Source organism: Neophocaena asiaeorientalis, unplaced genomic scaffold, assembly GCF_003031525.2.
Source record: "Neophocaena asiaeorientalis asiaeorientalis breed wild unplaced genomic scaffold, Neophocaena_asiaeorientalis_V1.1 scaffold1215, whole genome shotgun sequence".
NCBI classification, from domain to species: domain Eukaryota; kingdom Metazoa; phylum Chordata; class Mammalia; order Artiodactyla; family Phocoenidae; genus Neophocaena; species Neophocaena asiaeorientalis.
Window position 1 is genome coordinate 311,083 of NW_020175386.1, and position 27,615 is coordinate 338,697.

The 27,615-nt window shown below is 38.8% G+C and overlaps 1 protein-coding gene across 1 annotated transcript in view; it reads right to left on the reverse strand.

The window, feature by feature from the left end:
- Positions 1-27,615, reverse strand: part of LOC112413693 (uncharacterized) — a gene marked incomplete at its 5' end in the record, with an annotated part of 187,147 nt that overhangs the window by 136,418 nt on the left and 23,114 nt on the right. The window contains 4 exons of the mRNA XM_024765735.1: positions 12,798-12,968; positions 16,590-16,726; positions 19,173-19,247; positions 19,334-19,416. Coding sequence (XP_024621503.1) covers positions 12,798-12,968; positions 16,590-16,726; positions 19,173-19,247; positions 19,334-19,416 — 466 coding nt within the window. The remainder of the gene's footprint in view (positions 1-12,797; positions 12,969-16,589; positions 16,727-19,172; positions 19,248-19,333; positions 19,417-27,615) is intronic.

The window sequence follows — 27,615 nt, forward strand, 5'->3', positions numbered from 1 at the left end:
CTTTTAGGTAGAGAGGAATATAGTAGAAACGAGGGGTGGAGAGATGGAGCTTAGTATTAGGAGTCCTTGTAGTATATTCCTGCAAAATCCCTGGAAAATGTCATACAAAGAGAATACTTAAAAACTAAAGGTCTTAAAATATTAAATGGCCTGGTTATTGTTATGTTCCATGTTATGTAAGAATTCAGTTCTTAAGCTAGAAACAAACTTAAGATAAATATACATTTGTCTCTTTAAGGTAGGATTAGACCATAATTGACGTCAATCGTTTTCCTTCCTAGGAATTTTCTACTTTGAATCTTTTCAACAAGACGTAATATGTTAACAGGTCACTGATGCATATTTTTAAAAAAAATTATATACCATCAGCACATTTAAGAACATTAAATTCTTGTTTGTCTTTGGAGAGGTGAGTACAACACCCATGTGTTGAGAATGCCAACTGAATTAATGATTCTCAAATTATATAAGCTATTGCCATATTACAATTTGAGTAAGAGAAAATTCAAAGCAGTTTAGGTAACATAAAATACTGAATAATCATGAAAATTAGTGGATTGTGAAATGAATGACCACTCACCGTCACTGATGAAGCTGGCCCAAGACTCTCCAACTTATTAAAGAAGGCATAAAGTATATGAGAGTGAAAGAATTTACAATGTCTGAAGCTCAAAATACACCCACTCGATTGTTTTCTTGATGCTGTTTGCAAACTATTACAACAGAACATTATCTATTTCACTGGTCATTTGTGTTTTTGCATCAGATAAATCCCTACATTGCTTCCTGCCCAGTCTTGCCCTTTCATCATTTAAATCGTACAGCTTGAATCTGGACTGACTCATAATCTGAAACTCTTGGATATTTAACTCATCACTGATGTCATATTAGGTTTCCAGACAGTTGGCTAAATTCATTCTACTCCCCTCATTCTCCACCACTCCAACTGAATCGTGTGGTACCCACGGGGAAGAACACCCTGCACCATACTGCACCCATTTTCCAAATGGTACTGAACTAAAAAGCAACTAGTCACACACTATGCTTTGGTGGATCCCAGACAGTATGAAAGGATTCCAATACTGTGTGTCCAGAACCTAGGACACCATGTAAACTTGATAAATACTGAATAAGCTATGACCATCAGAATGTTCATCCAAGAGTAGTGAACAATAAGTGCATTTAATTATCTCGTGTAAAATAAACCTTGAGACGGGTAGAAGGAGGTCGTAAGCAATAGTTCGACATAACAGGGTGCTGGGTTGGTCTCTCTCCCGTTTTCTTCTTCATGTAGGTGCTTCCAGAGTCACATCCATACAACAAAGGCCCAAATGGGAAGGGATAAGAGAGTGACAAAGAAGCATTTCCTTCTTGCTTGTTTCCCTTTTAAGAGGAAGAAAGCCCAAGCTGCTGTCTTCTTATATCTCATTGGCCAGAACTGGGTCCACGATCACCCATAGTGCATGACAGACTGGGAAAGTGTCTACCATTTTCCATCACTGGAGGCAGCATCACTGATTAGAAATATAGAGAAGAAGGATGGCTGCTGGAGTGCCCAGCACAACACATAACTCTGTTTTTATAAGTAGGAGAAGTCACGAGGGTCAAAGACTTCAATTCCCCTGTGATGCCAGTGGTAAGAAAATTTGCACTCTTATTTTACTTACACAGACATGGATGAGGAAAAAGGTGATACGACGTAGGACTTATCATGGGACCAATGACTTTCTTCTAGCCAACAGGACATGACAAAAGTGAAGGGGTATTGCAGAAATAATTAGATCTCAAATAATGGATTTGGAGTTAATCAAATCTTGTTTATCCTAGGAGGTCCTGACTTAATCAGGTAGAAGCTTCAGGGGACCTCCCAGAGGTGACAGACTCCCCAGGTGGGCTTTGTGAAGTAACAGTCATGGTAAAGGAGCCGCACTGCATGGAACTGTGGGTGACCTCCAGGCAATAGGCAGGGCCTCCATCATATAGCCGCAGGAAATAAATGTTACTAAGAACCCGAATGAGCTGAAGGGAATTCTTCCCCTGTTAAGCCTCCAGATAAAAACACAGCCCTGCCAACGCCTTGATTGTAGCTTTGTAAGATCCTGGGCAGAGGGCCAGCTAAGCTGTGCCCAGACTCCCTGACTCATGGAAATCATGAGACTAAAAAATGTGTATCATTTTAAGCTGCTAAGTGTGTATAATTTGTTATGCAGCGATAGAAAAGTAACACATTATATTTATTCCTCTGGTATCTCTTTTCTACCATTAACATCTGATTTTCCCCCTGCAGTCTTTTATTTATTTGTTTGTTTGTTTGTTTGTTTAGGGGAAAGGCTTCTTTTATTTATTTTTTTCTTTTATACTTTTTTCTCCCAGTTTTATTGAGATATAATTGACATATGGCACTGTATGCAGGTCTTTTATTTACTAGAAAATACTTCGTTTCTCAAAAATAAACAGGTCATTATTTTCATAGTTAAAATATAGGCTGGGGCTTCCCTGGTGGCACAGTGGTTGAGAGTCTGCCTGCCGATGCAGGGGACATGGGTTCGTGCCCCGGTCCGGGAAGAACCCACATGCCGCGGAGCAGCTGGGCCAGTGAGCCATGGCCGCTGAGCCTGCGCGTCCGGAGCCTGTGCTCCGCAACGGGAGAGGACACGACAGTGAGAGGCCCGCATACCGCAAAAACAAACAAACAAAAAAACATAGGCTGGAAAGCAGATCATTGTGGAGGGTAGTAGAGAGGAGGGAAGCCTCCTTCAGTAATAATAGCTAACATTTATTGAGCATTTACTATGTGCTATGAGCATTTACACTGTTCCATTTATTTTTAACATACAGATATGAATTCACTAAAATAAGGCAAGTACTACTAGCCCCATTTTAAAGACTTTTTTTTTTTTTACAGAAACTGCGGTACAAAGAATTTGAGAAACTTGTCTAAGTTTACTCAACTAGTAATTCCTAAAGCTAATTTGTTTGGATTTAGGTATTACAGCCCCAGAGCCTATATACTTAGCCACTAAGATGTATTCCTTCTTAGTAGGATTAGATGGTCGTGCTTTAGCCATACCTAATAAGATAGAGACATCAGCCAATAACAACCTAATTGCATGTGGATCCTTGATAAATTACTGTCAGGAATATTCCTCCATAGGGATTTGCTCTGATGTGCCATTCTAGAGCTGACTTGGTTAGCATCCCTCCTCCATGGCATCTTTTCTTCACTCACATCCATCCAACTCTGTGGAATATGCCAGTAGTACTTTAAAATTTTATTTTTTAAAAGCCACTAAATGCACACACTAAAGTCTCCTTATGACTCTGAGGCCAGCCAGGTAGGTGATATGCTATAGTGGAAAGAGAACTGGAAAGGAACACAGATGAACTAGTTGAGTGTCGGAAAATAAGTCACCTAATTTCTCTGGACTTTGGTTAGATGATGTATAAAATGGGGTTAGGAACATCTATCACCAGGGTATTGTGAATACCAAATGGAAAAAGAAAAGGTATGGGAATGAAATTAAGAGATTTAAAACTGTAAAATTCTGCAGAAGTGCGTGTTGTTAGACTACTGTCAGAAGAGTGAGCACACAAGATTATTTTTTCTTTGTTGTGCAGAATAATTCTGAAGGGGTAAACATTGGAGACGCCTAAGAAAGCTTCTTAGCATAAGAGTTTTATATTTAAAATACTGTATGCTAAGACATATATATGGAATCTAAAAAAGAAAAAAAATGGTTCTGAAGAACCTAGGGGCAGGACAGGAATAAAGATGTAGACGTAGAGAATGGACTTGAGGACATGGGGAGGGGGAAGGGTAAGCTGGGACGAAGTGAGAGAGTGGCATTGACATATATACACTACCAAATGTAAGATAGATAGATGGTGGGAAGCAGCCGCATAGCACAGGGAGATCAGCTCGGTGCTTTGTGACCACCTAGAGGGGTGGGATAGGGAGGGTGGGAAGGAGACACAAGAGGGAGGAGATATGGGGATATATGTATATGTATAGCTGATTCACTTTGTTATAAAGCAGAAACTAACACAACAATGGAAAGCAATTATACTCCAGTAAAGATATTTAAAAAAAAAATCACTTGATAAATAAAGAAATAATACTACTCTCCTACCAAGATGAGAAACATTTTATTCTGGTCATAGTGCAGATACAATATTGCAGTAGGTATTTGGGGTTGGTTCTTTGGGACAACTCTCCCATTTCTCTCAACCGTTAGGTCTCAGGATATATTTAAATGGTGAAAAGAAAAATTATATTGTGAGGTGATTGTAACCATTCTTTTATTTGCTGAGATCACATGTGTATGTCTATTTAACCCTTAGGAAGGGAGCATACACTGAAGGGATCATGGGTGGGTCATGAGAGCCTTTTCCAAAAGGCAACATTTATTTTCAAGTGTTTAGATTGCCGAGACAAGGATTTCTCTCCAACGTACAATTCATCATCCTTCTTACTCACTGTAAAATCAATCTGTTCTGTTTGTGTGACATAAACAACAAGTCATTTCTCAGGAATGAGGCAGACCATATGTGAAGGTGTTTTGGAAAAGCACAATAGGGAATACGCCAAAGTAGCACCTGCATTTTATTTCAATGTCGAATCACATGTGAGTTATAAAAAGGAGAGTGTATCACTTTTGTTAAAGAATAACTTTCCTGTTAGTTAACTCATACCTTCCCTAAGCAACAAATGTAGGTCAGCCACATAAATGCCTGGCCTAGAACACAAAAAAGATGTCATTCTGTGTGGCCAGCAACACGCGCAGTTAGCAAACATCCTGGCATGAGCCCTCTACTCACCCCCTTGGCAGGAGGAAATTTACATTAATCCATTACATGCATTTTCCTAAGAATCAGCAGTTTCTCCTCAATGTATTAATAAATATCAAAACAGCTTTTGCAATTGACAGAGACAGGAAACTATTAAACGACTAGCAGAGCTCTAGGAAGAATTTATTTCTTTTATAATTGGGACTGGATTGAGATTGAAAGGAAGTGGGTTCTAATCCCATTTCCATTCCTTATTAGCTGACTGACCTAAGGCCAGTCACTTAACGGCTACTGGTCTCAGGTTTATACTGGTATAAACCAACGGGGCTGAACTAAATCTTCCCCAAGATCCCTTCCTGCTCTAAGTGTGTGATTCTTTGGTCGCTTACCCACCCAGTCGTATTTGAGTGTTAATGGAAAGATTCTGAGATTGTCTTGTTATGGAACCCTCTCCCCAGTTACAAGTTAGGTACCTCTGAAAACTATGTTGACTTCTTTAAACTACCGAGTGATATCCACTGCCTAGAAGCAGTCATTGGCACTATTTCCAGAGGAACTTAACACATAATCTGGCTGACTCCATGGGAGAAATCACTGTGCAGGGATGAAGGGAATGCATTAGGAAGCAGGGAACCCAATTCACTCCACAGGCAGTGAGGTGCTATGGCTCTGCCTACACAAGCAAATGAGTGCTTATTTATGTAATTAACTGAGTGGACATTGTAAACTTTCTCCCTGAAGTCTTTCCTCTCATAGGAAAATAAAATAAAATAAAAGCTTCCCGGTGGACAATATATTTTTTGACCTGAAATACATGTTCTTAGGTATGCATATAATTTTATCCATCATTAATGTGAACTTGAGGTAGCCTCTAGGACACACTTTTTTTTTTTTTAACATCTTTATTGGGGTATAATTGCTTTACAATGGTGTGTTAGTTTCTGCTTTATAACAAAGTGAATCAGTTATACATATACATATGTTCCCATATGTCTTCCCTCTTGCGTCTCCCTCCCTCCCACCCTCCCTATCCCACCCCTGCAGGCGGTCACAAAGCACCGAGCCGATATCCCTGTGCTATGCGGTTGCTTCCCACTAGCTATCTACCTTACGTTTGGTAGTGTATATATATGTCCATGCCTCTCTCTCGCCCTGTCACAGCTCACCCTTCCCCCTCCCCATATCCTCAAGTCTATTCTCCAGTAGGTCTGTGTCTTTATTCCTGTCTTACCCCTAGGTTCTTCATTAGGACACACTTTTATTAGTTTGACTAGAACAGAATATGCGTCACCTACAAAGCATCAGTGAGACTCTTACATCTACTGGTTTCAAATAGGTTATAAATGCTAAATATTAACAAGAGGTGGTAGAGGGAGTAGGGATGGTAAATTGGTGGCCGTGGCCACAGAGAATATCAAACTTAAATCATTCCAGCTTAAAACCTTAGAGAGAAGATAGAATTTCTATTGCCAAGTAACAAAATATAAAATCCTGCGAAAGTGCTTTCGTGGCCTAGTTCAGGTCATGTGCCCATCCCTTAATCAATCATAGTTGTCCTAGGAACATAATACACATCACAGCTCAAGCCCTTGGACTATGTAGGTATGTGTATGTGTGTGAGGGGGGAGGGTCTGCAATCATAAAAGAGGGTGAGTGAAGGAACCTGGGAAGAAACATGCTGAACAGGTGGAAACAGTAGCCACCACAGACAAACTGGCCTAGAAAATCTACAGTCATTTTGTCCCATTGGTCTTTTCTCCAGAACTTCTTCTGGAAATGCCAAAATTCTTAATTTACCCTTATTTTTTATGTATTAATTCAATAAATATTTATTAAGTGCTTGTAATTTATCAATCGTGAGTAGGCCATGAAGAACACGACAGACTTAATCTCTATCCCTGTGAAACTTATTAAACTTGCTGTCTAGTCGGGGAGGGGACTTACTGAACACCTAATTACCACATGCTGAGTGGCATGAAGATGTGCAGGGAGTAACAGACAGAGCCAACCAGCAAAGGGGTAATGATGGAAATAAACCAGCTAGTACAAAAGTATCAAGGGATACCTTGGATATCTCATGTTATCTAAAATATGAGAAGAAGGGGACTTCCCTGGTGGCCCAGTGGTTAAGACGTCACCTTCCAGTGCAGGGGGTGCAGGTTTGATCTCTGGTCAGGGATCTAAGATCCCACATGCCTTGGGGCCAAAAAAACCAAAAACAAAACAAGCAATATTGTAACAAATTCAGTAAAGACTTTAAAAATGGTCCACATCGAAAGAAAGATATTAAAAAGAAAATAAAATATAAAATAAAATATGAAGAGAAGAGTCATCCTCTCACAACAGCATATATCCCAAAGAGAAAACATAAACATCCTGCAAGGGCAGGCTTTGAGGCCCAGAAAAGATGGCTGTGATGCAAACCCCACCAGAAACAGTCCAGAAGACTTTCATCTGTGATCACCTGACACTACGGGCAGCAGGTCCACTGGGGTGAGATGTGCTGGAATGGTGTTCTCTTTTACACACTCAGAGGCAACTTAGTTGGTTATCTTTCTGGTTGAGAAAATCTAACAGTCTTAAAATTATGTTTTGGAAGCTTTTAAAAAAATGATTGGCAGCTACAAACAATGTAAACTTGCATCTGACTAGCTAAAGGTCTTATACATCAAAAAAAAGAATGGAAGCTGTGATTTACTGAAACCTTAACAATCTACCAAGTTTACCAACATCAGCATGTTTAAACGAGGCATGGTAGGGGGGTTGGGGGAAGAGGAAAGGGTAGACCATATAAGACAGAAAAAGAAAATACCTACACTTAAACTTACTGCACTAGAGCAGCAGAAACTTCCCACACGATATCATGTATATCTTTGCAGCTGGGTAGGAGAGTATTCTGTGTTAAATGAATTTTATGGGGATTTGGAGAGGATTTAGGTAAAGGCTGCCCCAATAAATGATTTACCAGATCTAATAAAACATCAAGGAAATTGTTCAGATTGTATCTCAGACCATTTAAAACACAGGTTTATAGAGGTCTCAGCAGCCCCCATATCCTCAACCCTGGTTTAAAAAGAAACGTTTAGAGTGGTTAATTATCCCATGTTACTTTTTGTTTTTTAATGATAGCAATTTCAAGAGAAGGGAGAGACTGGGAGTAAACAAACAGGTAGGACAACCAAGGAGGTTGGGAGAGAGACAAGCTGAGTGACCACTCAGTTATCCTTTTATTCATTCACCCAATAAATATTTACTGGTTGACTATTATAAACTAGGTATTTTAGAACTAGGGCCGGAGATCCAGGAGTGACCAGACAAGAAGGGTTTCTGCCTGCCTACAGCTTCTTTTCAGAGAGAGGAAGCAGAAACATGGAAATAAGTGGAACAAATATAAATATTAACTTATATTGTGGTAAGTACTTTAAAGGAGACAAACAAGGTGATGAGAAAGTAAATAACCAGAGAGGGGCAGGTACTACTTTATATAGGATTGTGAGGAAAGGCTTCCCTAGGAGGTAAAATCTAAGCCTTCCATCCTACTAAGAACTGAGAGAACATTCCAGATGAAGGAGGCATCAAGTACAAAGGTTCTGATGTGTTAAAGACCGTGGTGTGTTTGAAGAACAGAAAGGAAAGCAGACGTGTCATCCTCAGGTGACAAATGCCCTCCATTTTAACCTTTGGAAAAGACATTTTCTTCAAAATTTATTATTATTAATGTTAATAGTAGTTGCCTTTATTAAAAAACTAAATGTTCCAGTGACTATACAGGCTGTCTTAGATATATTATCTCTCAGTTTTCACAAAAAACATAAAGTCCCACCATATAGCTATTTTTATTCCAATTTGATACAGGAGAAAACAGCCTCAGAGAGTTTAACTGATTCAATGTTACATGGCAGCAGCAAAAAGGGAATTCATGCCCAGGTCTATCCACAAAACCCACACTCTTTCATTGCTTCTTATTCGCTTGTGCACACAGAAATGAATGAAGCAGAATGTGATAGGCTATGTTTCCAAAGATGGCTACGCAATATCTCCCAGCCCAGCTTGTTCTTTTGCATGTCACTTTCCCAATTTTGCATCAGGAGATGTAGTCTATTCTGCCCGTCTGGCCCTGTGATGTGTTGGTTTTTTTGTTTTGTTTTGTTTTGTTTTTTGCGGTACGCGGGCCTCTTACCGCTGTGGACTCTCCTGTTGTGGAGCACAGGCTCTAGACGCGCAGGCTCCGCGGCCATGGCTCACGGGCCCAGCCACTCCGCGGCATGTGGGATCTTCCCGGACCGGGGCACGAACCCGTGTCCCCTGCATCGGCAGGCGGACTCTCAACCACTGCGCCACCAGGAAAGCCCCTGTGATGTGTTTTGACCAATAGAATACAGTGGGAGTCACTGTGTAACTTTGAAGGCTTGACCTTAAGAGATCTGCAGTTCCCACCTTCTCTGCTTGGAAAGATGCTACTTGGAACCCAGGCAATAAGCTGAGAGGAAGCCCAAGCATCAAGGGAGAGAAGTGGAAAAATGAGAAGCTCAGTTGAGAGCAGGAAGTGAGGTTTCAGACGTACAGCCTCAATTAAGGAATCCAAGCCAGACGCCAGGTATTGGAGCTGCCTCAGCTAAAGCCTCAGACACGGAACAGAGACGAGCTTCCCATGCTGTGTCCTGCTTAATCACGAGAGAACAATAGAGAAACACTGAGGTCAGGATAGAGGAAGGGTGAAAAATCTTTTTTGGTAAAGAGCTAGGAAGTAAATATTCTAAACTTTGTGGACTGTACTGTCCTTGCCCCAACTATTCAATTCTGCCATTATAGAGAAAAACAAAGATAATATGTAACCATAGGGGTGTGTCTGAGTTCCAATTAAACTTTATTTACAAAAACAGACAGAGGGCAGAATCTGTCTTGGTGGTTATACTTGCCAGTCCCTCATCAAGACTTAGATAATGAGTTTACCTACTAAAGGAGCAATGCCTGAGAATTGCTTCTTAAAAGATCTATTGGAGGGGCTTCCCTGGTGGCGTAGTGGTTGAGAGTCTGCCTGCCGATGCAGGGGACACGGGTTCGTGCCCCGGTCCGGGAAGATCCCACATGCCGCGGAGCGGCTGGGCCCGTGAGCCATGGCCACTGAGCCTGCGCATCCGGAGCCTGTGCTCCGCAACGGGAGAGGCTACAACAGTGAGAGGCCCACGTACCGCAAAAAAAAAAAAAAGATCTATTGGAAACTGAAGCTCTGAGATCCTTGGAAACTCTGAAGCTTTTTAACTTTATGTGTAAAGTAAAAGTGACATTGTGAAGTTGCATACACTGGACTCTAAAAAGTCATCCCAACAGAGAGCTGAGTCATCAGAGAAAGCGTGGAGAGGCAACAGGGACAAACGTGGGAGCTGGGAGCCTGAGAGCTTCAGACAGGGACTGAGAATTTTGCACATGGTTCAACAGAAGCTCCAGCTCTCCTATCTGCACACCATACTGAGCACTTGGTACTTCTGCTCTGGAAGTTATTTTATTGAATTAATGTACTTGTCACCCTCCCCATAGAGACCATCACAAACAAGAGTTTCTTAAGGACAGGGAGCTTGTCTTTTTATTATTTGAAAGTTGCATTTCTTATCTACTTTTTTTTTCCTGGAAGAGGCATGCATATTTCTTGTTTCCTGGGCTTTTTGACTTCCCTTCCTGCCTGATGTTTCTTCCTTTTTTTTTTTTTTAACATCTTTATTGGAGTATAATTGCTTTACAATGGTGTGTTAGTTTCTGCCCTATAACAAAGTGAATCAGCTATACATATACGTATATTCCCACTTCTCCTCCCTCTTGCATCTCCCTGTTTTTTTTTTTTTTACATCTTTATTGGAGTATAATTGCTTTACAATGGTGTGTTAGTTTCTGCTTTATAACAAAGTGAATCAGTTATACATATACATATTTTCCCATATCTCTTCCCTCCTGCATCTCCCTCCCTCTCACCCTCCCTATCCCACCCCTCCAGGCAGTCACAAAGCACCCAGCTGATCTCCCTGTGCTATGCAGCTGCTTCCCACCAGCCATCCACTCCACGCTTGGTAGTGTATATATGTCCATGCCTCTCTCTCGCTTTGTCACAGCTTACCCTTCCCCCTCCCCATATCCTCAAGTCCATTCTCTAGTAGGTCTCTGTCTTTATTCCTGTCTTACTCCTAGGTTCTTCATGACATTTTTTTTCTTAAATTCCATATATGTGTGTTAGCATACGGTGTTTGTCTTTCTCTTTCTGACTTACTTCACTCTGTATGACAGACTCTAGGTCTATCCACCTCATTGCAAATAGCTCAACTTCGTTTCCCTTTATGGCCGAGTAATATTCCATTGTATATATGTGCCACATCTTCTTTATCCACAATGGAACAGGATAGAAAGCCCAAAGATAAACCCACGCACATATGGTCACCTTATCTTTCATAAACGAGGCAGGAATGTACAGTGGAGAAAGGACAGCCTCTTCAATAAGTGGTGCTGGGAAAACTGGACAGGTACATGTAAAAGTGTGAGATTAGATCACTTCCTAACACCATACACAAAAATAAGCTCAAAATGGATTAAAGACCTAAATGTAAGGCCAGAAACTATCAAACTCTTAGAGGAAAACATAGGAAGAACACTCTATGACATAAATCACAGCAAGATCCTTTCTGACCCACCTCCTAGAGAAATGGAAATAAAAACAAAAATAAACAAATGGGACCTAATGAAACTTCAAAGCTTTTGCACAGCAAAGGAAACCATAAACAAGACCAAAAGACAACCCTCAGAATGGGAGAAAATATTTGCAAATGAAGCAACTCACAAAGGATTAATCTCCAAAATTTATAAGCAGCTCATGCAGCTCAATAACAAAAAAACAAACAACCCAATCCAAAACTGGGCAGAAGACCTAAACAGACATTTCTCCAAAGAAGATATACAGACTGCCAACAAACACATGAAAGGATGCTCAACATCATTAATCATTAGAGAAATGCAAATCTCCCTGTTTCTTAAGCACAAGCCTGCATCTCTTGATCAAGAGAACAACTCATTGGTTAACCTGAAGACCGTACTTCAGCTGCTTCAGGAAAGCACTGGTGAAATTATTGAGACTTTTGCATTTAAGTGAAAACCAGTAGGACTTATAAAAATGTGACTCTGGATAAAGGAAATTTGAGCTGCTACCATTCCTCCTGATAATAGTTCCAGGATGGAAGAGTAAGAGAAAAATCTTCAGGAACCAAATCATATGGCAGATAAATTACCAGGGGGAAAACCATTCAGAACATGGATCTTGAAGAGTAGAGAGGCCGTGGTTTGGAGGAGACGACTTTGACAGGCTACTCCATTTCTTCCTGTTTCCTAGGTTACTCCACGTGTCACAGAGCCACTTACTGTGGTTCCTTCCCTCATCCTTGATGAATCCCACCACTGAAAAATCCTGTAATCGTTACCTCTGAGAAGCTCCACTGCTCACTTTTCTATGTATTTTTTCATGTTTGTTATACGTATGCTTGCATAGACAGATACACCTGTATACACATCGCCAGGAAGAGAGAGCAGTAACTATGATCTGCTTAGATCTTAAGTGAACTAAGGTTTGGAATGTGTATCAGCCCCAGCCATCCTCCCACCTCCATCTCTGGACACTGCCCACATCAAATTGTCAGTATTTCTCCACTGTAGTCTTCTCCCCAAGATTTGGCTCAAACTTTTTCTGAAAAATCCTTCGCCATTCTCAAGTGAATTCAAGCCATCGTGTTCTCCAGGTGTTTATGTGTGCATTTTTTTCTAAAGTGTTATCATATTACTCTGATGTTTAAGCATAGATATATTTCATTGGACTATGAGCTTTCCCAAATCAGGGCACATATCACATAGCTTGTAATAAGCATGCGAGCAATATTTGTTGAATAAATGACTAATAAAAGAATAGAATGAGTGAAGACTTGTTGAATTTAATGGATTTAAATTTTTAAATAGAAAGACAGGATATAGTTACTAACCAAACTGAAAATCTGTGTTTCTCCAGTTCCTCCAAATAAGATGTATCCTGAGAATAATCTTCAATTTCTCCAGTTTTCCAAGCAGTTGATTTTTCCTTCACAGAATGAAATGAAATTAAATAAATGGGGGGAAACAGTATTTTAGCAGGGAGAGATAGAAAGTTTACCTGGCTTCAGTGACAATTTTCCCAGAATGACTTATGGAATCATTGGTCATACAGAAACATGGTTAGCCATGATTTTGCATTGAAATTATGGCTTTATATTCCAGATTCTCTTACTAAATTTTCATGTCTATATTGGCAGACTGTGACATGTTCATTTTCATATTATCTCACATGGAACAGATTCTATAACTGTTGTTAGAATGAAAACAACAACATCATAACCGTGGTTATGGTTTTTGTATTAAATCCAGACTATTGCAAGTAAAGAAGATGCAGCTTGAACTAGCTTTTAGCAGAAAGGAATTTGGAGAAAAGTTTGACCAGCCAGGCTACTGCGAAGGCAAGGAGTCAGCTGGATTTCTGGACTAGGGGAGCAAAGGAATCAAAGGCCACCAGGATTCCTTTCTACCCTACCTCTACTTTGTTTTAGCAGGCCGCTTCATGCTAGCATTGGTTCCAAAAACTCCTGAGTTCCACAGTCTCAATAACATCAATTTAAACTCAGGACCATACAATGTCTGTGGAGCTGATTTATGAGAACTTGAGAAAATCATGTAACCCAGGATGATGGTTCCAGAAAACAGATTGCCTCATTGGAGAAACTAAACCCTATAATTCAACCAAGGATTCTGAAGAGCCCGGCTTTGGAAGGAGTGGGGAGAGAGGGAGCATCTAACCTAGACAGACTCTTCCCTCTTCCACCAAAACAGTTAAACTTTTATCTGTTTATATATTGAAGTATCCCATACAATTTAATTACAAAATACTGCTGACAAAAAGGCATTTGTAAACCACTAGCTACAGAAGAAGAAAGTTAGACATGACTGACACCTATAAGATAGTTGTGCTAATGTTCTTTCCTTTTCTTTAGACCCTTCTCAAGTGTTTTTGATCATAATTTGTAAGAGGCTCGTTACTTGAAATTCTTTGATATCAATTCATACCAGTTTTAGCACAAGTCTGTAGCTGAAATATTTTGCAATTGCAGAATGCTTTTGGGATGCACAGGTGGTAGTAACCAGGAAAACCCTGGAGTGAAGCTCAGGTGAAATAGATGTGTCATCAAATCTCTACAAGGCTCATTTCTTTTATTATAAAATTGATTGATTTGATCACCTTAAGAACAAAATTCATTTATGAGAGCCATCAATTGAAGGTACCTTTGGTTGTGGTCTTTTTTATCTTTCTCAGACTCTATAGCTCCTGTGCCAATAAAGGTACTTTTAATCAGACTATTTACTGTTGGTATTTTTAATTGCTCCATTCCTGAGTAAGTTAAAGTGTGTCAAAATTCTTTAAAATATATGAGAGCTCTGAATTGTCCCAACTAAACAAACATATTTGATTTGCACACCTTACCTGATTGCTAAAAATATGCTTTTGTAGGTATTTAAACTTTAAATTAGATGGCATTTATTTATGAGATGTTTAGATACTTTATTCAGTTTTACTAAATAGAAAGTTGAAACGGCTATCAAGAATTATACCAAGGATTTGGTTTACCCACCAAACCTCCTGATTTGTTAAAAAATAGGTGTTCTATGATATAGTATATTAAACTGCTTTCTATTTGGTTAATCGGTTAATATCTATCTTGATTGTTCAACTAAATTCATGGTAAAAATGGTATGTAGTATATATTTCCATGTATCTTTCACAACTCCTAACATGGTAATAAGCACATAGTAAATACTCAAGAATTAGTTATTAGAAGTCACTTCATTAAGTACTTATATTACAATGAGAATGGACTACCTCAAGTTGCTCAGTCACAAAGAAAAACACCTGTTAACTCTAAAAATAACAAAAGTTTTCTGAACCTTTGGATTTCCTTTAAAGAATGTTTAACTTAACGTGCTAAAAATTCCTTCCAATGGGTGTTTTGGAAGACATAAAGTCACAGACACTTGCTCATCTCCAAAGAAATGAACCCAAAGAGGAGCAAAAACCTAAAGAAAATAAGAGTTTTAAATCCAAAAAGATATAAATATGTACAGCAAAATTCCCAGGTGAGTGAGTACCGGAGTGTGTGAGCCTGAATGAATGTTCACATTGAATACACTCCACAATCTGATCGACCAAGCATGAATTCCTATCTTGAATCTATGCCCGACAGCTAATACATTAAATAGGATATCATCAACATTTAAAGACAGAAAATAGATCCTCTGGCCCATTACAACTTTAAGTCCCTGAAGCCAAAGAACATCGTTATTAAAAAATAATAAGAAGAAAGTCTTCCAACAGCATTGTCTTTAGAAAGATGAATATCTATCCTTTAAAGGAGAAACTGGTGGTGCAAATTTGTTCTGGAATGGCGCGTTTCACATATTATCTGTATGGCTGCTCAGAGTCTGACCAATCGCAGAAACCACCAGCAAATATGTAAATATAAATTGCTAGAATTCAGAATACGATTTTCAAGTTCATGAGCTGAAAATCTGGTGTGTGAGGATGGCCATTCAAATACAGCATCAATGAGGAAGCAATACACACGCACTCTTTCAAACACAACAAAAAATGAGAGCCAAGGAGTGTTTTAAAGAATTTTCAGAAACTAAAGTGTATTGTGTTGCAGTCAACAGGGCCAACAAGTGATGGTCAGAAGACTCTCATTCGAGTGTTCTCGCTACTTTGGAAACTTAAATTATTTAAAGTCCATGAATTTGAGTTTTTTAATCTGAAAAATGGAGATAATATTTGTCTTGCATAGATCGCAGGATTTTTTATGAAGACAAAGTGATATAATGGCGATAAAATTCTTTCTGGGGATGTAAAGGATAGAACTTAACATGCTTTAGGATATTAAGGATATAAGTAGCATCTGGTACAGTGCAATATATAGCGTGGGTGATCGAGGGAACATTTAACATCCTTTATTGTGCATTTATTACAGCATTTCTGAGAAGCTGCCTAGTAGAAAATACTATAGGAAGACTTAGGTCTTAAGATATTAATTTATTAATATTAAGATATTAAGATAATATTAAGATATTAAGACAAGATATTAAGTCTCAAAGTTGCCCCTGCTCGCCGCAAATAGAGAAAGCCCACATGCAGCAACGAAGACCCAATGCAGCCAAAAATAAATTGCTTAAAAAAAAAAAAAGTTGCCCAGCTCATGAAATGAAAGACCCATTTAATTGTGTTATATGATAGAAAGCAAAGCCCAGGGTTCCTACCTTGTCGTTTAGAGGTTTTTACCCCTTAGCAATAATTCCTTCCATGGACCATGTGGTTAATGAAGAAGGGTGATGATGACGGGACCGATGAGAAGGTAAGTCTTTGTGCAAAGAAAGAGAGCTTGCAGTTCACAGGTCAGTGGCACCAGTGCAGTGGAAAAGCACTGCGGCTCTGGCACAATTAAGCTCCACTTGGCAGCAGCATTTTTTCCCCAAACTCTTTACAGGGTCTTTGTGCAGAGCTCTGGGGAGCACTGTTCATCTGGCCAGATGAAGAGCAAGGGGATTGTTTCATCAAAAGAGAGAGCCTTAGAAAGAGGAAATAGTGAATAAAGAGCTGAATCCTGAGGATTATGAATGCTTTTGAACTGCCCTGGGAAGATCAGAAGTGAACAGCACCATTCTTTAAGAAGGCAGGGGAGGACAGTTTGGGGTGGACGTACGGTGCTAAGAGGCTTGTGTTAATAGGATCACAGAACTGCAAGTCATCGATAACAACAACAAACACCAGGTGCGTCTGAAGTAACAAAGCAAATAAATATGACATCATGTTCAGTTCCATCAGTGTTGTTATTTTCATCTAAAAAATAAAAACCCACAGCTCCAAATCAAATCCAGCCTAAATCCTGAGACCATCCAGCAAGAATACTATTTCCTCTTTCTTTAATTCATTTCTGATGTGTGTTCCAGAGAATTTTTCAGGACAGGCTTTCTATTAGCAGTATCCAGGGAGAAGCAAGGTGCTTCTTCCTGGCTTGGTAGCTCAGGATTTACCCAGAGAGACCCCTCGGGTAACTAACCCCTTGGGTTTCTGTTTCCGCCCTCTGGATGACAACTAACACCTCTGACCACTTTGGACCACACATTTTGATTGTTTTCTGGCTCCGTGTTATTTGAAAAATGAATGCTTCACATGTGAAGTTCAATATTAAACTCAGTTTTCTCACAGCCACCCTATCAATTGCCTGGGTTAGAGTCTTTAATAGTAGTTGAAGATTCAAATTAATTCCTATTACTATGAGAAGATGAGGGGGAAAAAAGAACACACTTAAATTGGCCTAGAGGGTCTCAGATTTAGATGTAGTAGATGGTATAACCTCCCTTGTACTCAGTCACTTGCAACTTGGGTGTACTTCTGGCTCTGTCTTCCCACAGCACTGATGTTACAAAGACGTATTACCAGCAGGCACAAAGCTGCTTCCTAAAGCAGTTCAGAGTTAAGACACCTTCCCGAAGTGCCTGACCCCCAGGGAAGAGCTTACTCCTCCAAACAACTGACTAGCAATTTGGGGAGTATAACATTAAAAATAAAATGAAAAAGAGAACTCCTGAATTGAACGGTAAACTCAGAAAACATAGGGAAGAATTTTAGGTTTTCTGAGGGATTGCATTCTTTCTCATCTTACTTAATTCAGTCTTTCTTCTAATCTCAAAATTTATGATCAACAAATGACATGAAAATTTTACAAAAATATTTAAAATGCTAATATTAGATCCACAATATCCTAGAAATCTCATAGATGAGATACATAGATGAGATGAGAAGGATACATAGATGTATCCTTCCTTTAGCCTCCCCAAAAGTATACATAAAAGTGCCTAATACATAATATGTATAAAGGATGTAAGCTTTTTTCCTTCGTAGCAAATTGTCCTTGGTTTCCATAAGCTATCCCTTAAATTAAGGTTATAAGACCCAAGAACTAGAAAACATACACCTGGCTGAAAGGACAAAGAAATAAACAACTTTTTGAAGTATTATTTCATGATGGATACAAATATGGATTCTAGAAACAGACTGGTTCAAAGCCCAGCTATACACTTGTCAACAATGTTTTTTTTTTGGCTAAGTTGCTCCATCTCTCATGCCTTATTTTTCTCACCTGCTAAATATAGAAAATATGTCAATAGCAGTATCTATCCCATTAGTTTGTTGTGAGAATAAGACAGTCATTTGATGTGAAGGACCTGAAAACATTTTCTGGCCTCTAGTAATTTCCTAGCACTCAGTGAATGTTATCTTTCACTGTTACAAATTTCACTAAACTTTTGATTTCTAAACTTTCTTCTTCTGCAGTACAAAAACAACTGTAATTGTAAATGCTGTTAAGTAGTCATCTAGACATTAAAAACCCATTTATTTGGGGTGGCGCAGTGGTTGAGAGTTTGCCTGCTAATGCAGGGGACACGGGTTCGAGCTCTGGTCTGGGAGGATCCCACATGCCACGGAGCAACTAGGCCCGTGAGCCACAACTACTGAGCCTGTGCGTCTGGAGCCTGTGCTCCGCAACAAGAGAGGCCGCGATAGTGAGAGGCCCGCACACCGCGATGAAGAGTGGCCCCCGCTTGCCACAACTAGAGAAAGCCCTCGCACAGAAACGAAGACCCAACACAGCAAAAATAAATAAAATTAATTAATAAACTCCTACCCCCAACATCTTCCTAAAAAAAAAAATGTACCTTTAAAAAAAAAAACATTTATTTGATTAGATGGCTGTCCACTATTTAGAGGTGGAAACAAGGTTTATTTAAAATCAGTCTTTAGAGAATGGCATGAAAGTTGGCTCTATAGACCTATATTAATTTAGTCAGCATACTGGAGTATAAAGATAATAATTCAGATAATTTATATGAGAAAGGGCAGGGTTGGAGAGAAATACTTTTACTTTGATTTTCTAGCCAGGCTAAATTTTCTGAATACTTAAAACTCGAAGTCATTTGGTCTATATAGATAAAGATTTTGGAAATGGTTTAATATCAAAAAACGGGATCCAGTAACACCAGTAAAATTAATTTAACCAACGTTTGGAAACCCAGGCTATGTAATTTATATAACTTCATCAGGATAGTTTCTGGATAGATTTCATGGCAGCCATGATCATGCCAAATAAATACAGTACAATCAGCACGTTTTCTAATCACCCTGCCCAAGATGGAAAGGGTCTTGTAGACTGGTTAATTTAACTAAAGTCTTCAACTGCTTAAAGAAGTCTGATTCGGATGTAATAAAAAATTATTAGCATTACTGATTTCACAAACGTCAGCTGCTTTACTATGCCCTGCACTTCAAAACCTGCTTTGATGACCAAATTACTTTCTACCTGGAAATATATTTTAAGAAATCATAGTTAATAATCAGGACCGTCGTTTTCATGGTCAAAACCAACTTCTATAGCCTTCATCTTACCTTATTGTGTAATTCATGGTCTTCTTTTGAGAGATTGAGATCACGGTCCATAGGGCAGGGACCAATTTTATTAGAAATGCTTCCTAGGGTTAAAAACAAAAGGTGCAAAAAAATATTATAGATTTGTACTTCAGAGGATATGTAAGCTTACACTGCTGAAATCTAAGAGTTTATATAAAGCCTGACAAATGGGGGTAAAAGAAGGAATTCTCTGGAGGCTCTAAGTTGTTCTATGCTCCCAGTTTTAATTCAGTCAATGCATGAACTTCAAGTAGAACTTTACCATTGGCCACACCACGGGGATGCAATTTACAAGCAGCAGCTGTGTCTGATCTGCTTTCCGGGTAGGATTCTTTATCCTCAGCTATGTTTCTGTGATCAAGTTTTCAAAGAAATTTCTCTGTGCCTCACACCAGTATTCCATTATAAAACCTTGAGACTAGACAGTTCTGTTATCTGTGTGTACCCAACACTTCTCACCTGAGCTACCTTTATCATCTTTTGCAAGACTTGTTTTATATCAGGGTTTCTCAACTTCAGCATGAGCGACATTTCAGATTGGTTAACTCTTTGTTTGGGGGCTGTCCAGTGTTTTGTAGGATGTTTAGCAGCATCTCTGGCCTCTACCTACTAGATGCCAAAGGCACCCTTTACCTCCCCAACCCTCCCCTAGTTGGAGACAATTAAAAATGTCTCCAGACATTGCCAAATGTCCTTTGGGGAGCAAAACATCCCCAATTGAGAACTACTGCTCTAGATCAAAAATTCCTTGCAGATAATGTGTTTTGCTCATCTTTCTTTCTCCTATTATGTCCAGCACAGTGCCTGAAATGGAATGCCTCCTCAACAAATGTTTCTTAAATTATAAACAAAGAAAGATAGTGCATAAGCAGGTATATCTTTACCTTTACGACTCTCAATCCATTGGCTTGACCTCTCACTTCAATGAGCCCACGTGCTAAGGCCTATCCCCAGCATCTTGTGACAAATACCCTGGCCCAGAAGCTGCTAGAGACTGGAGTACCTTAATAGAGCCACAGCTCTTACCAAGAGGTTGACCCAAAATCTTTTTTTAAAAAGTACACATGTATCATATACCATGAGCAGTCACAGCCTTGCTGCCTGTCCTCTTCTCTCCCTCTAGGGATTAAAGGCTGCCATCCTCAGCCCTTTGGAATTGCCTTTGTTTATGTTTCTAAGTGAGCTTTCCAGCGTGTAAAATGTTGAGGACACGATCTCCCTGTCTGCATGCTTTGGAAAACTTTTCCTCCCTAAAGATGACCCAGCCAGCCTCATGAACATTCTCTAAGTTTTTTATAGTGCTGGTCGCTGAAGAAAAATTCTTGTACCTTTGCTTCATCTGAAAATGTCTTTATATCAACCTCAATTCATGAAGGATTTTTTGCTGGATACAGATTTCTGAATTGACATTTTTTAGCATTTTACATATGTCATTACATTGACTTCGGGTCTCCATTGTTTCAGATGATAATGTCCATCATTTCTCAGGTCACTGTTCCCCTTTTTGTAATGTGGGTTCTTTTCCTTCTGTCTACTTTCAAGATTTTTGCTTTAACTTTGTTTAACTGTGTCCAGCAGCTTCATTATGATATTTTTAAGTGTAGCTTCCCTTGTATTTATTCTTTTGGGGTTCACTGAGAGTATTCAATCTATGAGTCAATATATTCCATCAAATTTGGGGGATTTCCAATCATCACTTTTTTAATACATATTTTCTTCCATTTTATGACCCTCTTTTCTTACCTAAGATTCCCATTGCATGGATGTAAAACTATGTGATATAGCCCCATGGGTCTCTGAGTCTCTCTTCGTTTTTCTCCCAGCTTTTTCTTTTCTGTATTTCAAATTCGTTAATTTCTTTTAATTCTTGGATTCTTCAGTTCTGAAACTTCCATTTGGTTACAATTTTATAGTGTCCATATCTCTGCTGAGATGACCTGACTATTCATTCATTAAAACCATACTATCCTTTAATCATTTGAAAGTGCTTTTTAAGAAATTATGAACATGTTTAGAATGGATGTTTTAATGGTTTTTCCTGCTAAATTTAATATCTGAATCATCTTACAGTTATTTTTATTCACTATTTTCCCTGTCTAAGGTCTATATTCTCCTGTTTCTTTGCATGTCTAATAATCATAGATTATATAATGGACACTGTAGAACTGTAGGAGACTCTGGATTCTGTTATCTTCCTTGGAAAGATGTTCATATTTTTTTCCTAGTACACAGTTCAATTACTGGCTAATTTTATTAAACTTGCGTAGGCTTAAATTTACATTTTTTCTTTCTTTCTTTTTTTTGCTGCGTTGGGTCTTCGTTGTTGTGTGCAGGCTTTCTCCAGTTGCGGTGAGCGGGGGCTGCTCGTCGTTGAGGTGCTCAGGCTTCTCATTGCAGTGGCTTCTCTTGTTGTGGAGCATGGGCTCTAGGCATGTGGGCTTCAGTAGTTGGGGCACACGGGCTCTAGGGTGTGTGGGCTTCAGTAGTTGTGGCGCATAGACGCTAGAGCACAGGCTTGGTAGTTGTGGTTCACGGGCTTCAGTTGTTGTGGCTCGTGGGCTCCAGAGTGCAGGCTCAGTAGTTGTGGTGCACAGGCTTAGTTGCTCCGTGGCATGTGGGATCCTCCTGGACCAGGGCTCGAACCTGTGTCCCCTGTATTGGCAGGCAGATTCTTAACCACTGCGCCACCAGGGAAGTCCCTAAATTTACATTTTGTTTTAGCATTTCTGTGAAAAACTAAGAGTTTCCAAGCCACTCTAACTTACCAGAACTCAACTTCAGGTCTCTAACTCCTCTACCATTACTGTCAGAGCTTTGTTTTAGGCTTAAAATAAGCCTCTCTAGAGCATGGTCTTTATTCCTAATATGCAGACTTTTGGCCTCTCAGTTTGCTGTCAAATTGAAAATGAGGTATTAACATGACTCTCCTGACTTGAATGCTACCTCTGTTCCAACTCTAGTTATGGCTGTTCTTCTCTCAGGTCCATAGTCGTCACTTAGCAAACCTCCGTTGTTCTCACTGTGGTCATGTACAGCATTACCCTCAGCTAAGGACTCATGGCTGGGGCGTGGTCCCTGTCCTGATTTCTGGGCTTGTCTCTGTACAGCTCCCTGCTCTTTCTCACTCTGCAGATTCTAGCTACTTTGTCTCAGCTCAGTGGGACTTTCTCTGCTTGCATTTTGCTTCACTGCTTTAGAGTCAGAATTTTTGCCCAGGTAGACAACCAGGGTTTTCCTCAAAAGTTTCTCTTCTCTCTGGGATCAGCAAGTCTTGTGCTTTCTGATGGCCAATGCTCCATGACAATTAAAACATTAACATGCTTCATATGTTCTCTCCAGTTTAATGGCTGATTGTAAAAGAAGAGCTAGTCTGGTACCAGCTACTCTGCCATAGCTAAAACTGGAAGTTGCAGTGTTGTTTATTTTTTAATTAAAAGTAGGAATGGATACATAAATTGGTCACAGGCTAACTAGCACCCATGTTTATGTGTTAGTAATACAAATATAGGTTAATTACTTTGAAAGTCCACTTTATTTTATGGAAGCACTACTCAATTTAATTATCAGATCATCTTATATTGAGAAAAAGATGAAATGTTTACAAATAACAGTAACCTGCTGATGCCTTTGGAGTGTGTCAGCTGGGATCACCCAGAAAAAATAAATGGAACAGTCATATTTTTAATAATACATGAGGTACACAAGGAAAACACTTGTCAAAACTGTATGATGTTTCAGTACCCTATCTATATATAAATGCACATGTTTATAAAAGTGTGTTTTCCCTGTGTTGTGCTAATCTCTTTTACTTGGCATATTTTTAATGGTTTTTTCCAAATGACCTTTGTAAAATTAATCAAGGATCTGACACTGTCCTTTGGAGAAATGCAAAGAAAGAATACTGCTTATAGTAACTTTTGCACGAAGAACAGCCAGAAAATGACAAAACAGAGAAAACATTAATACTGAAGAAAACTAAAGCCTGAAAGTGGAACTAACTGAAAAACGTTGCCTTTTTGTTAGTAATATTTTCGTGGGTCTCTGAAATTTTATTTTCCTTTTATTTTCTAAACCACTGTCTTTGTTCTTAGAGATCAGATGGATTTCTCAAAACAATCTAAGTAAAATACACCGCAGTTTTTCAAGAGCTCTAATAGTGAAGAGCATCTCAAATTAAAGATGAGTAAAATGTACAGAAAATATGTGTAAAAAATACAAATACAGAAAACCTAGAAAAATGTCTGCAATTAGACAGGATGGAAATCTAAAAAGAAATTAAATGTAGTTGTAATACATTTCCTATTCTTTTCTTTGAGAAAATTACTACTGAAGTGAGGAATTTCTTCCTCCTGTAATTTAAATGTTAAACTGCCAGATGTGTGTCTCATGCTTGAAGAGTCGAAGCTTTGCATTATTTAGCATATTAAGAATCACAGAATTTTAAAGAGGGCTCCTTTATTGCCTGGAGGTTCTAATTAAGTAAACCTTAGCCTGGTACATTTAAAACTTGCAATACAAGAGATTTTGCTCTCTTTTTTTTCCCCATAGTCAAATCACATCTATATAACAAACATGGAAAATCTGAGATGATATAATTTTTCTTTTGCTTGAAGAATTAAAGCTATCTATTATTTTAAGAAGTTTTTAATAGAGGCCAGCAATCTAGAAGACAACTCAGGATTCAAAATACTTTTTAATCATTGCAAGTTGCTTTCCTTATTTATACCAAATAATGTGTGTTTCATAAAGGCAGTTCTACACTATCAATCTTACTCTCTCTTCCTTATTTTCCCTGTGTCTGCTGTGATCTCAACTATTCTCCTCTTGTTAGACAAAAACAATGCTAAGGAGCAACAAGAAGATCACAGATTTTAGATTGATATTATGTTTTTATGCATTTCTGTGTGCTGTTTATCTGTGTTAAATATCTGATCACACAGCACTAATTAGCTGTCCTTTCAGCAATTTGTGGAAAGAGTTTCAGCAGCTAAAGTAAAAACCATAATCAAATGGAAGCTCTGTAGGCACCCAACATTCATAAATCATTCCCTTAAATACAGTTATTTTTGCCATTGTAGAAAATGTCAAAGGTGTCAACTCTGTCCAAATATACCACTGAACAGTAACTATTGAAATGCATTCAGCTTACTGACAGTTAGAAGCACATGATCTAGTTCACAGTACAAATGAATAGGTTATAGGCCAAAATAAATACCAAAGTACGAATTCTCAACGACACGTTGCCATAACCATGGCTGCAACCACAGACCAAAGTCTCAGCACTGTTTATCTACGGCAGAAACAGATGCTTAAAATTTTTGAAATCTGGTTGTTTATATCTAGTTTCTAGTTAAGAAAGTAAAAATGTTTTAACCACTTTCAAAATAAGGGTCGAATATCTATTTGAGGATATTAACAGTGAATGAACTAGAAATTACATAAATGCAGGCAATGACTTGATAACATTCTCTGCTAGCAGCATAGACTGAACCCATGCTTGGATGCTGCCAACATAAATAGATAAATGTTGGTCATGATGTCAAGGAACAAATTCTATCTTTTCTTCATGGGAAGAACAAATGAACAAATTGATCTTCAAAAATGAAACTCTTGACAAAGGGCAAGTACCATAGAATTGGAGTTCAGGCTTGGCCAGGATTAGTCCCTCTAAAGCCTCAAATATTTAGTAAAAGGTAAAGTGCTCCTACTATTTAATGAACTGGTTTCTTAGAAGTGTTAAGAAGCTTAATGGTTTCATATTTGGGGATGTTTTAATATTAGTGACATCAGGAATGCAACAAAACTATTCCCAATTTCACTCGTGCCCAAACCTCTAAGGCATAATCTGTCCATATAGACCTCAACCCATGTGGCACTTTGGTACCACTTATGAATATCAACAGTTAGTTGATTGATGATAATACATTATATTTTATGCAGTATTTTTCAGTTTATTAAAACAGATTTACATATGTTACTTATTTAATTCAAGTTATTTTGTTTACCTTTATAGCCAGCACAGAACCGTAAATATTTCTGCCATCATATCAACCAGTAGTGATCTCTGAATATTTTGCATTTTCAGGATGAAAAATAGACTCATACATGCATGCCTTGCCTAATAAAATATTATTGTAATGTAAGAGTAGGAATATACTTGGTTATTCTTTCCAAGAATAATTTTTAAACGTTACCCATTTCTGCCATCCTTAAAAAGACTGCATCCTTTTATGAAAGTTAGCTTCTTTTTCCCTTATTCTTAAAAATATTAAACTCTCCATCTTAAGCACAATGAAAGAATTCAGAAATTTTAATATGCTGCTCATGAGCTTTCCTTGGTTATCATCACTGACAATTTCATTGAACTTAGAACACCCAAAGCTACTTAGAATAATAAATTATTTTACCCACTAGTAAGTCCTTATTGTTAAGAGAAAATTACAGGTAAGGATAGAGGGAATCATTGCCCAGTACTGAAATTAAGCAGGATATAGACACAGCCAAGTACATTTTTCTCATTACAGTAACTAATACAATAACACAAAGGTGATTTAGTGAGCACCTACTGCATGTATTGCACTCTACATAAACTACTACTAATCCTCAAGTAAGGCCTGTTATCCCCCCTTTATAGGTAAAGAAGCAAATGTTCACAGATTAAGGAACATGATAAACTATATTAAAGGGTAAGAGTCAGGGTATGAATGTAAGCCTCCCTGCCTCCTATATCCACATTCTAGTTCCTCCATGAAATGTGCACGGGTCTGTATTCTCTTTCAATTTCTTTCTTGCACATTTCCAGTAGGTAGACAGAGATCAGGGCTAGTTGTCACAAAAAGAAATGAAAACAGAACGTTGACTCAACCCCCTAACTGTTGACTTTTAGCTATTCATACTAGGGAGAAGAGGAATAGTAATATCTTGAAGAAAATAATGGTAATAGCTAACATTGTTGAGTTCATACTACATACCAGGCTTTAAAGATTTCAATGTCCCAAGTTAGTTACTAATTTTAAACTCTTATCCTCAAAACTGTTTTAAAACATTTCAATGAGTAATAGATGTTACCAATTCAAATTTTACCTCCTTCCTTGAGGATATTATGCTAAGTAAAGTTTGCTAGTCACAGAAAGACAAATATTGTATGGTTCCACTTATATGAGGGACCTAGAACAGTCAAATTCAGAGAGACAGAAAGTAGAAATGATGATGGCTAGGGACTGGAAGAAGGGTAAAATGGGAAGTTATTATTTAATGGCTAGAGAGTTTAAGTTGGAGAAGATGAAGAAATTTTGGAGATGGATGGAAGTGATGGGTGTACAACATTGTTTATGTACTTAGTGCCACTGAACGGTACACTTAAAAATAGTTAAAATGGTAAATTTCATATTATCTATATTTTGCCACAATTAAAACATGTTTTACCTCCATACTCCTCAAGCCCTAAATGAAATGCTAATAAACTTTTAAAATGCTGTAGTGCCCCCAAAACAAAACAAAAAACTGAGGGGACTTCCGGTTGGGACCAAATGGTATACACTTGTTTCTCCCTTCTTCTCTTCTCTAAGCATAACTAAAAAGCCTGGAAATAATGTAGGATGTAGCCAAAGGAAGTTCTGAAAGTTATAAAGAGGATGGAGAGATGATTATAGACCCCAGGACTAGAGCAACAATATAGGACAGGGCAGCTCATGCTCCCCTCCCACGCCACCCAACAGAAGAAAGTAATCCAGAATGAGCATCTCCAACTCTGTCCTATCAGCAAATAGTGGTCCAGGTAGGACCCTATCTACCCTTAGAAAGGAAGTCCCACCAACAACATCAGGTGAGTCCAGCAGCATGGAGAGCAGGATAGACAGAACCTACTGAAATAAGCATCCAGGTGGTGCCCTCTCCTTCCCTGCAGCTTGAAACAGCCTTCCTCCCACCAAGAGACGACAAACAGGTGGCCAAGTGGTACCAGCAGGGGAATCCCACCACAATTAATTCCTAGACCAGAAAGTTTCTTAACATCCTGAGGCTGGAGACTCCCTTCCCCACCTAAAGGCAGCAGGTGGCCAGGCCCGGGGAAGCTCCTTCTGTCCTCCCAGACGTCACCAGCAGGGTCCAGTGGGTGTGCCCCAGATATACAAGCTGAATCACGCAGACCAAAATAGCACATTTTCCAATTGCTGAAAGAAAGATCTGTCAACTACAAATTCTATATCCAGTGATTATCCTTCAGGAATGAAGGCAAAATACATTCTCAAATGAAAGGAAAC